General features: G+C 41.6%; 2 protein-coding genes across 2 annotated transcripts; both read left to right on the top strand.

Annotated features, from left to right (window-relative positions):
* The first annotated feature begins 612 nt into the window (after positions 1 to 612).
* On the top strand, positions 613 to 9,147 carry ppie (peptidylprolyl isomerase E (cyclophilin E)). The gene is made up of 10 exons (XM_085343413.1): positions 613 to 649; positions 924 to 1,022; positions 1,117 to 1,160; positions 2,389 to 2,415; positions 2,828 to 2,909; positions 2,995 to 3,098; positions 3,188 to 3,311; positions 3,429 to 3,614; positions 7,956 to 8,098; positions 8,973 to 9,147. The coding sequence occupies exons 1-10, from the start codon at positions 619 to 621 to the stop codon at positions 9,039 to 9,041; spliced, it is 909 nt and encodes a 302-aa protein (XP_085199539.1). The 5' UTR covers positions 613 to 618; the 3' UTR covers positions 9,042 to 9,147.
* A 1,401-nt stretch (positions 9,148 to 10,548) lies between these two features.
* On the top strand, positions 10,549 to 11,334 carry gjb10 (gap junction protein beta 10). The gene has a single exon (XM_085379182.1). It carries the CDS (start codon positions 10,549 to 10,551, stop codon positions 11,332 to 11,334), a length of 786 nt encoding a protein of 261 aa, XP_085235308.1.
* The last annotated feature ends 2,278 nt before the right edge of the window (positions 11,335 to 13,612 follow it).

The raw sequence follows: 13,612 nt of genomic DNA, 5'->3' as shown, positions 1-13,612 counted from the left end.
TATTTTATTTTATTTTTTTACTATTTAATTTGTAAAAATGTGCACACACACACACACACACACACACACACACACACACACACACACACACGTAGGAAAATATTTAGTATACACATCCAGAAATGCATACACTATTATATATTGTATATTTATTAGTTTCAGGTTGGCCATTCTTGTATTTTGCTCGTTTGTGTTGTTGTGTTTGCACATCTCTGTTGCTTGTGGGGCTCGCACACAAGAATTTCACTCGCATGTGCTGTGCCAGTGTGCCTGCACATGTGATGTGACAATAAAAAAGTGATTTGATTTGATTTGATTTGATAAAAGTTACTTATTTCCTGTAATTTGATTACATAGGCTTGATAACTAAGCGGGACGGTCTTGGACAAAAATAGATTAATTTAAAAAAAATCAAAGCAAAGATCAGATTGCATCGTGGCTTTAAAACTACAAATATTTAAATCCAAATTGAAGTAAAATTCAGAGTTTATTGTAATAATGGGAGATTCCTCCGACAGGGGGCGGTAGAGTTCAGTAATCCGAGGCTGCCTGTTTTAGTTCTGGTTCTCTCCACCAATAGGAAGCTGCTGGGTTCAAAGTTGAAGGGTTAAATCCAATATGGCGGCTAACAAGCGGGTGTTGTATGTGGGTACGTTATGGCCGTTTTTGTTAAATTTTCGCTGTTTGAGTGTATGTAGCTTACGAGTTTACGACTGTATTATAAATCTGTATCGTAACAGTAATTCTGCGCATGTCAGGAACACGACAAAGACGCGCGAAAGCGAAGTTTAGCCCGAAAAATGAGCTCACGTTTAACCCGGCATGTAAATACTGTCCGTTATCCCAGCTCTCTACACTGTATTTGTTGAAAGTGTTTTTCCCTTTTTTGGAATGCGGATCTTAAAAATGCGTGTTTACGTCAGGTGGTTTAGCAGAAGAGGTGGATGAGAAGGTGCTCCATGCTGCCTTTATTCCCTTTGGAGACATCATCGACATCCAGATCCCGCTGGACTATGAAACGGGTAAGATCAGGACCGTTTTAACCACGATTAACAATAAACCCTGCAGCAGCACAAGATGAAAGTGTTGGCTTTGTCTTGTGCTTTACATTTTCAGAGAAGCACAGAGGTTTTGCATTCATCGAATTTGAGCTTGCAGAGGTGAGTCCGGCGTATACAGCCTACAGTGTGCTAATATTAGCCTATTAACGGTATTATGTAAATGATACAGCAGTGGAACAAGTATCGTTGGGTCATTCTATGTCAGGTCAGATTTTCCTGAAAAAAAATTCCAGGCAAAAATTTCTTTTTAATAATGATTATGCAAAATGTCAGGTCCCTGCTGTCATTAAAAATCTTACTAAAAATACTTAATGGGGATGAAGATAGGCAGCTGTTTGGATATTCCTCCGATATCATTTAAAAAACCTGTTATCTACAAAGCTAGATAACAGTCATGTCCTGGTGCTTTATATGCTGTGAGTTATGATAGAAACAAATAAAACACTGCTACTTTTTTTTTCCTCCTGGGTCCTTGTGCTTGTATGATCAGTTTTTTTAAGGGTCAAACATACTTGTCCCTCCAGTTCTTCCACTTCTTTGTACATTCTCTCACATCCACTCTGATAGTTTCAGCCATCATCCTCCAGGAATTTGCTTGACGGCGGCAGGCCACTCACAGTAGCTGTGGGCTGCATCGACCCCACATGTAGTTAGATTTTGTGGGAGCTGGACATCATGTTATGCTGTAGGTTAGGATGTAGGGTTTCAAAGGGGTTTGCAGTTATAATATTTCTCACTGAAGCATAAATCCCCAGTAAGGCACATAGTATCTTTAAGGCCAGGGTTCACATTAGGTGAATGGTTTTACACATATTACAAAAACACCTTTTCATTCATCTCGAGTGTGTAATTCCACAGGTATGACACTACCTACCAAATCCAAGTCATCGCTTTTAGGAAGAGGAAGTTTGTGTTCATATTATATCAAAAAAGTTTGATGTTCTCTCTCGTTTTTGAAATATCCATCTTTTTTTGTTGTTGTTGTTTTAATTTGATGAACTGAGGTAAAATGACCCAATCACAGATTATTTTATGCACATGATGATCTTGCTCTGTATACTTTTATTTAAATTAAAAATGACAATGTATTAAATCTTAATATGATCTTCCACTTCCTTGTTGAAGTAGTTTTGTTTGTTCTCTGGCGTGGCATCATCAGTTAGTATTAACTTGGGTATTAGTCATTAATTAGCGTTCATCTGCATCTTGCCGTTTTAAGAGCTGGGAATTTACCAAAGTGAGTCATTTGAATGGTTATTGGTGACTTCAGGAGAAACATATTTCTGTCCTCATAACCTATTTACGGCTTCTTTCTCATCTTCTGCAGGATGCTGCAGCAGCTATTGATAACATGGTAAGTTTCTCATATAACTGCTAGACCAGAGACGTTATTCCCATTGAATAGCCAAAAAACAGCATCAAAAGAACCCTTTTACCTGTCCGGGGTGTACCCCGCCTCCCGCCCTATGACAACGGGGATAGTCCCCAACCCCACCACGACCCTAAATATTAGAAAGTCGTGGCACATGATTGAAAACACAGCAGTCACCTGATCATTTGTTTTCATTAAGTGTCATAAAGGACAGTCTAGTGTATCATCTGCTAAATTAGGTATTAAAGGAAGCACTGAAGCAGGTTTCCTTAGTAGTCTGAGATCTGGAGCAGCTCTTAGTATGGTTGTTATGCAGACACTCACAGATAACGTCACTCTGTTAAAAACCTTAATCTGCTTGATTATTGTTAAAATGTTTTTTTTATCCCTCTAGAATGAGTCTGAACTTTTTGGAAGGACTGTCCGCGTCAATATTGCCAAACCCATGAGAATCAAAGAAGGTTCTTCTCGACCAGGTGAATAACAAACATTTCATACATTTTGTTTGTCTCTTTAAAAAAAACAATAGCGGTTCAAACTTTAAGTCTTCCTTTCCTGCAGTGTGGTCGGATGATGACTGGTTGAAAAAGTTTTCTGGGAAGACCGTTGAAGAAGCTGAGGCAGAGGCAGCAGCTGGAGAAACACCCCAAACTACAGCTCAGGAGGTGAGAGGATTTCACTTCTAATCTGTGTCTCTGTGAGGTCTTCCCTTTATAAATCTGTTAAGATGTGAGGCGGTAATTTGTTCTTGCAGGGTGAGCCTCCGGCTAAAAAGGGCAGAGTAAATCCTCAGGTCTACATGGACATAAAGATCGGCAACAAGCCAGCAGGGAGACTGCGCTTCCTGCTCCGGGCTGACATTGTTCCCATGACAGCAGGTGTGTATGTGTATATGCTACAAATCCCAAATTTTTCCTCTTTTTTTGAACTGGTCTCCATGTGTGTAGAAAGAAACCTGTGTTATCTGTTAGAACAACTCTTCTCTTTAATTTTAGAGAACTTCCGCTGCTTGTGCACTCACGAAAAGGGCTTCGGCTACAAGGGCAGCAGCTTCCACCGCATCATCCCTCAGTTTATGTGCCAAGGAGGCGACTTCACCAACCACAACGGCACCGGCGGGAAGTCCATCTATGGCCGGAAGTTTGATGATGAAAACTTTGTCCTTAAACACACAGCTCCAGGTGAGCAGTCGTTTATACTGTTCTGAGAAGGTGCAGTGAAGCATGTCAACAAGGCTCCTGGTTTTTAGCTGATTCAATTCAATTCAATTTCTTTATTGTCCCACAAGGGGAAATTAGTTTAGCAGCAGGATATAAATAAACAGAACAATACTATAAAATAATAATGACAATAATAGTGATAGAAAGTCCAAGGACAGTTATTTGCCATTGAGGAGAGAAGATGCAGTGGGGATAAAAGAGACCTGGAGTCCTTTAGTCCTCCTCGGAGGTACTCTAAAACGACGGCCGGAAAGCAACAACTCAAACTCACTGTGAAGTGGTTGGTTCAAACAATTAATAATAGAATGAGCCTTTCTAAGCACATTTCTATTGTAAATGGCCAAAAGTCCATCTTGCCAGCGCCCTGAAATTTTGCTAGCAGTTTTTACCAGAAGTCCCAACCGATTCTTATTCTTCACCGTCAGGTTACCAAACCAGGCAGCGATACAAAAAGACATCACAGATTTGATAAAACTTCTATAAAACAAAGACAACATCTCGGATGAGACATTAAAAGATCTCATTTTCCTTAAAAAGAACAGTCTTTGTTGAACTTTTTTAGTAGTGGCATCAGCATGAGATTCAAAACACAGTTTATGGTCAAGTACCACACCTAGATATTTATAACTCTCAACGATCCCAATAACGGCAGTTTTAATGATAGTGGGTGATGAGCTATAAGAGGACTTCCTAAAATCAATAATCATGTCTTTAGTTTTTGACATATTAAGTGACAGGAAGGACTCATCACACCAATTCACAAAATCATCTACAACCTGTCCATGGCCTGACTCGTCCCCCACTAGAAGACTGACGATCACTGTGTCGTCAGCAAACTTCAGGATATGTCTGTTCGTGAAATTGCTGCGACACTCATTCGTGTACAGAATGACCAGAAGGGGAGAGAGGCAACAACCCTGGGGTGATCCAGTAGAGGAGGAGAGCACATCAGAAAAGACATGATTTACCCTCACGCATTGTGACCTATTAGTCAGAAAGTCTGTCACCCAGCCGACCAGACTAGTGTCAAGCTTGAAATGATTGTAAAGCCTGTCAGCAAGTAAGAGGGGTTGAATTGCATTAAATGCTGATGAAAAGTCAGCAAATAATAATCTTGCATGGGTGTGAGGGGCCTCAAGATGCTTATACAAGAGATGCAGGAGTGTGACAACAGCATCCTCCACACCTCTTCCTGCTCTATAGGCGAACTGGAAGGGGTCAAGATGGTGTTCAACCTGCATTAAAATCTCCTTCTTAATTATCTTCTCAAATGTCTTCATCACTAAAGAAGTCAGAGCCACAGGCCTAAAATCATTCAGTGCCTTAGGAGAACTGCCCTTAGCAACAGGAACAATCATAGCATGTTTCCAAATCTTAGGTACTGTCTGTAGCTCTAAAGAAAGTGAGAAGATATAGTGAAAAATCCCACTCAGCTGATCAGCACAAGTTCTCAGTACCTGTCCACAGATGTTGTCAGGTCCAGGACTCTTGCTTTTAGTGTGTCTAAAAAGATTATCTACCCCCCTCTCATCAATACAAATTGATGGGGGAGTGATAGTCTTTTCCCTCAGTGTGCTGGTCTGCCTAGAACAGTCAAAGTTCTCAAAACGAAGGTAAAAACTGTTAAGACTGTCTGCCAGATGTTTGTCAGAGGTAAACCCCTCTAAGGTAATATTACTTTTACCTTTCGTGTGTAGCCCTGCCATTGTTTTCATACCAAGCCAAGCTCTTTTGAGGTTGTTACTGCTGAGTTCTGCCTCAATCTTATTTCTATACCTCATCTTGGCAATCTTTATTGCAGCCCTCACCTCCTTCCTTAATATTCTCATAGTGGGAACGTCTCCCTCGTTGAAAGCAATTTTCCTTTTAAGAATCAGATCCTTAATATCTTTAGAGAGCCACGGTTTGTTATTAGGGAAAGTCTTAAATTCTCTGACTGGAACCACAGAGTCTTTGCAAAAAGAGATGTAGCTACACACCACATCGGTGAGTTCATCCAAATCAGAAGTGCTCTCTTGAAACAAGGACCAGTCAGTGCAATCAAAACACCCCTGAAGGGCAACACAACTGTCTTTTGTTCAGACATTAGTCCGCTTCACACAGGCCTTCTCCCTCCTAATCACAGATCTGTAAGCAGGGAGGAGATGAATAACATTGTGATCCGAAGAACCTAGCGCAGGTCCGGCCACAGACTTATATGCCCCCTTAATTGGTCCATAACACAAATCCAGCGTTTTGTTATTCCTTGTAGGACAAGTGACATATTGAAAGAAATTGTTCAGTGATTTCTTAAGATTACAATTGTTAAAATCACCAAGAATAAAATTAGGAGCATCCGGTGAGAGTCTCCAGATTTGTTAACACTGGAAAAATGGGTCTTTCAGTGTGAATCATTTCTTTTGTGATTTACGTCAGAAGCGCAACAAAAGACAAAGGTGTGTTGGCTCGTACTTCCTGTTCCTACGACCAGATTGGACACGCCAGCATTTTTGTTTCAAACCTGTGATTGCTAAAGCATTGAAAAGCAACGTGGCATGACTGAAGAGCTGTTGCTGACATTTGGAATTCTTTGCATATGTAGCTGAAAACTCGTAAATCAAGTGAGGAAACACAAATAACTCGCTGACAGACTTGTGTCAAGAATTCAGTCACAGGTTAGCGAGTGTAACAGATCAGTCCATCCTCCAATCGCATTCACACGAGTCAAACAAGTGGGATTTTTCATGACAAACTTACTTTTCTCACCACTTTTCTCATACCATCGTAACTAAGAGCTGCTATAATAATCTTTTTATCTGGCTTTTAATTAACACTTATTTAAACTAACACTACTGTCAATTACTATTTAACATAAATGGCACTAAGTGTAATTCTGGCACTTCAGGATTATTAGCCTGAAAACTACAGTAATGCCTTAACGAAGAATGAACCTTAGTGGTGGATTTTTTGAACTTTACTGACGCAAAGGCTTTTTTAAAATTAGCGTTATAGATGAAATTGAGTTCTTTTTAAAGTAGTTTGCAGGCTGCATGATTAACTATGTAGGCACAACCCACTCAACAAACTGACTAAAGGAAAGTAAATACTGGAATAGCTCACAGTTTGCAGTAACAAATCCTACATGGAAGACTCATCTCAGTGACAAACTCGATCTGTGATCACTTGAAACCTGGCAGGTGTGTTACTGTAATATTCGTAGTGCCACTTCTAATCTATAACTTTTTGTTACCTGCTGAGAGGCTAAAAATGTAACTTCAAGAGTCTTATATTTTTATTAGCGTGTTAACGTGCGCATTCCCTGTCATAACACAAAGAACGTTACCCAGCTATCATGGTGCTCTAGGTTTTTGTTTGGGTTATCAGCACTGCTATATGTAGGCAGGTTCTGCACAGAAGGCATGATTTTAGACTCATGACATAGAGATGACTGATAAATCATAATTTCTTCATCATTGTTATATGAACGTGCAGAACGAACATTGCAAAATCCACAGTGAATAAGAAAAGCTATTTTATTTACTCGTGGCATGTATTTACCCTCAGATTTTTGACCTCAGTAAAAGCATGTTTGAATTCTTTTACTTTTGTTGATTGAGTGGATCGAGGCTATTCAGCGTTTGGTGCTTATGCGAGCAGACTGGACCTGATAAAGAAGAACAATAGGCCTGTATAGCTAATACACACGTTTTATCATTGCAATACTGGTAATGTTATCACAGACTTTGTGCAGACATATTGTAACAACATATTTTCCACATTCAGTTGAATGTGGTGGGTGGCATGGTGGTTAGCACTGTTGCCGCACAGCAAGAAGGTCCTGAGTTCAATTCCACCATCAGGCCGGGGGCTTTCTGTGTGGAGTTTGTATGTTCTCCCCGTGTTTGCGTGGGTTCTCTCTGGGTACTCAGGCTTCCTCCCACCAAAGACATGCACTTATTGGGGATAGGTTAATTGATTAATTTAAATTGCCCAAAGGTGTGAATGTGAGTGCGAATGGTTGTCTGTCCCTGTGTGTTAGCCCTGCGACAGCTGGGATAGGCTCCCGTGACCCTGAAAAAGGACAAGCGGAAGCGAATGGATGGAAAGAGTTGAAGCTAGTTTTATTGAAATGCTGCCAATTCACTAAAGCAGATCGTTTATGGTCTACGGTATTTGATCTAAACCCCCAAAATCTGATGATCCCCTATGTGCAGCACCTGATGAAAGTGGAAAGGAATAACTACTTTTTAATAGGAAGCAACCTCGAGCAGAACTAGACTCAGGCAGGGCTGACTGACTAACTGTTGTTTCCTATGCACACAGGGCAACTCTCCATGGCGAACTCTGGGTCAAACACAAACGGCTCTCAGTTCTTCCTCACCACTGACAAAACGGACTGGTTGGATGGCAAACATGTGGTGTTTGGAGAGCTGGTGGAGGGGATGGATGTACTCAGGGCAATGGAGGTAAGGGTCAAAGCTGCAGTAGGAGTTTTCTTTATAATGGTGTTGGCTGTTTCACTTTGTAAAGGTTTTTGTTAAGAAAAAACTGTTCTTTTTCAATATACACCAGTATTTGTGCTCCATAAACCTGGGAATGCACCGGATGGGTGCACAGACCTCTCCAGCACAGTTTTGTTTCGCCTTTTCACGCCTTCATTTTGCATCTGGAGCGTTTCAGTGGTGGACCTTCTGTTTAGAAAATTCTCAGGAACAGCCCAGGTTGTGCAGCTTGGAGACAAAGTTAAGGAAGCGATGCTGAGATGTTTTGGACATGTGCAGAAGAGAGATGGTGGAGAGCAAAGGATGTTGAATATGGGGGTGGAATGTTCAGTATACTAGTATAAAAGCTCTCACAACATTCAGAACAGAATCGGACAACAACGCTTTTCAAACGCGTGGCTCCCTGTTTCTGGAATGATCTGCAGAGACAGCTTGGACTACTGTGGCCCTGTAGATGTCACTTTTAAATCGTGGCTCAAGAGTTGGGAGTTCGCCTTGTAATCGGAAGGTTGCCAGTTCAAGTCCCGGCTTGGACACTCTCGGTCGTTGTGTCCTTGGGCAAGACACTTCACCCGTTGCTTACTGGTGGTGGTCAGAGGGCCCGGTGGCACCAGTGTCCGGCAGTCTCGCCTCTGTCAGTGCACCCCAGGGTGGCTGTGGCTACAATGTAGCTGCCATCACCAGTGTGTGAATGGCTGGATGACTGAATGTGTGAAGCACTTTGGGGTCCTTAGGGACTAGTAAAGCGCTATACAAATACAGGCCATTTACCATTTAAAGGACTGACAGTGAACGATCGTGTCATGTCAGATAACTTGTTGTTGTTTTCTCTCTGCAGGCTCAGGGAACCAAAGACGGAAAGCCGAAGCAGAAAGTGATCATCTCGGACTGTGGAGAGTATGTGTGAATAAAAAGCACTGTGTGTGTGTGTGTGCGTGTGTGTGTGTGTGTGTAAGCGGCACATGTCTGAGAGCAAGATGACCTTTTGCTGTTTTGTACTTTGAAACCAGATCTTCTGCCATGTAAATATTTCAATAAACTCATTTTATAATGAAACATGTTTCTTTGATTGTCTTATCTGCTTACCTATTCAAAGCTCCACAGTGAAGGCCATTTTTTGCACATATTTACTGTTGTATGGTTTTGCAAGGTTACAGGGACCTAATATGCTTCGTAATTTTATTCTTGCATGATTCAAATAATCCCAATTAATCTTAACCTGGGTTTTAGTGCAACTCACTTAAAGACCATCCTCCCTTTAAAGCTCGCTTCCTCCGTTTGGCTGCCCCTCACAAAAGTAGAGAGGGGCCGGTTCCAATCCAGGAATATCTAATGTGAACTGCAAAATATAAAGCAAAGAGTAATATGCAAATTAGGCATAATATACTTAAATAAATCTAACTCTAATGTAAAGACATTTAGAACAAGAATGAAAGTAGACGTTTGGCGTTACAGAAAATTTTAATGTTGAAATGACTTTTGTTCGGGAAACGTTATTTAGCGAATATGCAGATAAAAAAAAACTGCAAATTAGCACAAACGTGCAGCAGACAGTGTAAATAGACATATGCATTCTTTCAGTTTACCTTAACTTGTGCCTGTTGCCTGTCTCTGCTTAAGCTTGTTGTTTCCCAGCTGAACAGGATCCACCACATCATTGATTTTTAATTAGTCTTCTAAAAAATAACAGCGAGGAGGAAAAAAAGTTGCATCGGAATTATTGTTGCATATTTCAAAGCAGCCAAAATAACTCCCCATGACTGAACACGTTCTAGGTGGAGCAGTTATTTCACCTGAACACACTGAGCTCGAGGCAGACGAGCGACTCCGCCCCTTCCACTCCCATCCTGTCGGGAAATGTTCCGAGAGTGTCATCGGAGAGGTTCGTCCAAACTCCGCTCCGACTTTGAACCGCGACATCTGGGTTTAAACTGTGAGTATTCACAGACATGTGTAAAGGAGTTGCTCAGATATTAAAGCGAGTTTGTTTCAGTGGATTTTTAGTGCTTGTTGTCTACTTTGGTTTGCGCTATTACGCGTTAACTGTTAAAACTGTGTGAAGTGGAAAGGCTGGTTTGACTTGACGGATTGAGACTCCGCACGCAGATGATTGCCAAAGTCAGACATTTTGCAACTGAAAACACACTGTATACGTTTTTAGTCTCTTTTCTGCTCGCGTTACACGGATTTGTGTATTTCACTGTCGCCCCAAATCCGTGTAAACACGCAAACGTGTACGCTTATGACCCAGCTCCTCCACACTTTGTTTCTTCTCCCTTTTTATGCATTTGTGATTCGACTGCGTTTTCTTCTTGTTTCAGGCTAGTTCATCCCTCACGTTGGTCTGTTCCACCAACGGCTGCCTCTCTCTTCCATCAGCAGCAAGAGAAGACAGACTGTGAACAAAAGTCATCATGAATTGGGTAGTTCTCCAGGGCCTCCTCAGCGGAGTGAACAAATACTCCACAGCCTTCGGCAGAGTTTGGCTCTCGGTTGTTTTTCTCTTCAGAATTATGGTGTTTGTGGTGGCAGCAGAAAAGGTGTGGGGAGATGAACAGAAAGACTTCACATGCAACACAAATCAGCCCGGCTGCCATAATGTCTGCTTTGACCACTTCTTCCCCGTCTCCCATGTCCGCCTGTGGGCCCTCCAGCTTATCTTCGTCACCTGCCCCTCATTCCTGGTGGTGATGCACGTCGCCTACAGGGAGGACCGAGAACGGAAAAATCAGCTAAAGTATGGCGAGAACTGCAAGCGTCTCTACCCAAACACGGGCAAGAAGCGTGGAGGCCTGTGGTGGACCTATATCCTGACTTTGGTCTTCAAAATAGGCGTGGACGCCACCTTCGTCTTCCTCGTTTACCACATGTACGAGGGCTACAGCTTCCCCAGTCTCATTAAGTGTGCACAGGATCCCTGCCCCAACACGGTGGATTGCTTCATCTCTCGGCCTACTGAGAAAAGAATCTTCACCATCTTCATGGTGGTCACCAGCTTGGCCTGCATCCTCCTCTCCTTTTTTGAAATCCTCTACCTAGTCGGAAAACGCTGCCATGAGTTTCACAGCTCAGCCCATCACTCTCGTCAGGTCATCACCCACTCAATGTCCAGTGGAAGCAAACTGATGGAGGCAAACGCTCTAAAGTCAGCGGAACAAGGCACCACTGAAAAGAAGTCGTACTATGTCGTCGTATCTTGAGATACTGAGAACATTACACAGACTTTATGAAAAAGACATGGGAAAGCAAAGCTGTCTCTCGCCATTCTACAGCAACCTCCTTAAAAGACTTGACAGAAGATTTTTCTTCTTCTCAGAGACTGAACTGCAGTGTAGTTTATTCTATATGGTTTTAAAAGTTTAAATTCTGCACTCCTCTCTGCTGTAGGGACTTATTTTACAGTTTACATTTCTTTAGCCCTTGCAGAGAATAAAAAAACAATTTGTGCAAAGCGGTGTCCAACTGAGCCTTGAGATCAAATACATGAGTCACTCGCTGGTTTGGCGAGTAAGGTTTTACAAACACATGTGGTTTGTGTGTAAGATTTTCCTTCTGCTCTTGCCCAGCCTCAAGGTGTTTGGTTCAAACTGTGTGCAGTCTTTCCCTCTGACTCAGACACTCAGTGTGTCAGACTCTTGGTGAACTGTATTTTTCATTATTTATCAAAAGGTTGGAAAGTTGCTGCATTTTACTTTCTGTATTTCCTGTGTACATGCAGTAGAGAACAAAGAGCAGTCAGTGATATCAGGGTGTTTATATTTCACTGTACTGAGATGCAGTTTTGTTGTGATTATTTTTCATTAAAGATTATAATTTTGCATTTTGAGTGTGTTTTTATTAGTGCAGGGTTGAGTCCTAGAGGTCCACACACTGCAGCATATACTGTATTAACTTCAGAATGAGAGCTGTAGTTCCAGTAAACAGATTCCCATGCAGAACAATGTAAAGCAGGCGGCCTGTCCAGAAAAGGATTAGAGGTTCTGTGGTTGGACTAAGGCGTCAGACTTTCTTCTCTTGTTTTCTTCCTTCATCCGTGTGTTTCATAAGGCCCTCTCTCATTGGCTGCACAAATTGCTTTGTTGCCATGAGCAGCGCCCTCATAACTTTTTACAGTTGATTGGTACTTTAAAACGGGCAGAGCAGGAACCTCCCACTCCTCGGTTTGTTTCATCCCTGCTGACGTGTGGATCCACCCAGCACAGGAATTTGCTATTCTGAATGGACAGCTTCAGTATTTACACTGTAAGAGAGATGAAGTAGATCTAAGGAGAGAGTTTTTTGCTCTCATTGAGACATGTAGACGTGAATGTTCAACTGGAAGTGTTAAAGTATATTTTAGTAGACACTCTTTTCAAAAATTACCCCTGAGGTCTGTAGATTATCGTAATAACATTCAGGAAAGCCACTTTCACCTTCACTGTGGAATGCCATCAGAAATATGACAGATGTGCACTAAGCAGAAAATTTTGTTTTGGTATGTGTGTACATGACTTAGGTCAAGCGATCCTTAAAATTACCTGAACTTTCAGAAATATTCTCCAGGCTGTCAGAGGTCCTTGTTGGGCCCATCTAGAGATGAATTAAATATTGATTGAGAGAATCTTAAGTAGTTGAGATTATTTGACTAATGCCCCCAAAACTCACTGGTACCGTCTGCCACAAATGAGAATATTTGCAAGTTTACATTGTCTTATATATTTAACTCGCTGTTGTTGAGTTTGGGGCTTTTGGTAGGAGAAACTTTGGAATAGGTGGTTGTTTCCCACCAGGTCCAGCACAATTAGATGCATTAGAAATGAGAATAACTGTAGTTAAGGCCATAATGTTTTCCTGTCATGGAACAATGCAGGTTTTCCTGAAGCAGTGTGACCAGTCATGATTTGGCTTATTAACATAAATTAGTCCAAGATTTTTTAGAGGATCCTTCCACAAGGGAAAAGGCACAAGACGAACGTGGACCTTTGATAGTTGATATTTTCTGGTGATGACAATAACCCAATAATAACTTTATTAACCTTCGTCACATAAAGTATTGTGTAATATAAACTGGCACTGAAATTTAGAGCAGCTTTATGTTCAGCTCTGTTCTGTGCTTGTTCTATGTGGTCTGTTTGTGTGGGTCTTTTCTTTAATGAGCCTCATCATCAGACCTTCCCTGGTGTATCTTCTCATCTTGCACCAACTTCCTCTGTTCTGTTTCCTTACTTTCATCACAACCAGAGAAGTGTTTATCCTGTCGTTTTGGCCTCTCACGTAAAGACTTGCCACGGTTGAGTCACAGACTGCATTTTTCCAGGCGTGCCTCATCTGCCTTGACTAGTTCTTCATTTAAAGTCTAGAAGACTCTTTTTTTTAACCCCTCCCCGAATTGAATGTAATTTCTGTCCACTGAACTGATCTAAGTTGTGAATTGCTGATGTTGTGCTGCCCTGCCCTCAGAGGATTTCCTGAAAAGCTCAGCTACAGCTGAAGCTTCAA

Source organism: Diplotaxodon limnothrissa, linkage group LG19, assembly GCF_057381915.1.
Source record: "Diplotaxodon limnothrissa isolate DT_005_m linkage group LG19, D_limnothrissa_male_GT1.1, whole genome shotgun sequence".
In the NCBI taxonomy this organism is placed as follows: Eukaryota; Metazoa; Chordata; class Actinopteri; order Cichliformes; family Cichlidae; genus Diplotaxodon; species Diplotaxodon limnothrissa.
Note: the sequence above shows the minus strand (reverse complement) of the source record. Positions and strands in the feature narration are given on the sequence as shown.

Excerpts from the sequence above, each read along its gene's own strand:
- gjb10 (XM_085379182.1), top strand. The coding sequence starts at position 10,549 with ATGAATTGGGTAGTTCTCCAGGGCCTCCTCAGCGGAGTGAACAAATAC.
- ppie (XM_085343413.1), top strand. The coding sequence starts at position 619 with ATGGCGGCTAACAAGCGGGTGTTGTATGTGG. Across the intron at positions 3,615-7,955 it reads CCTTAAACACACAGCTCCAG|GGCAACTCTCCATGGCGAAC; the intron begins GTGAGCAGTCGT and ends CTATGCACACAG. Across the intron at positions 8,099-8,972 it reads ATGTACTCAGGGCAATGGAG|GCTCAGGGAACCAAAGACGG; the intron begins GTAAGGGTCAAA and ends TTCTCTCTGCAG.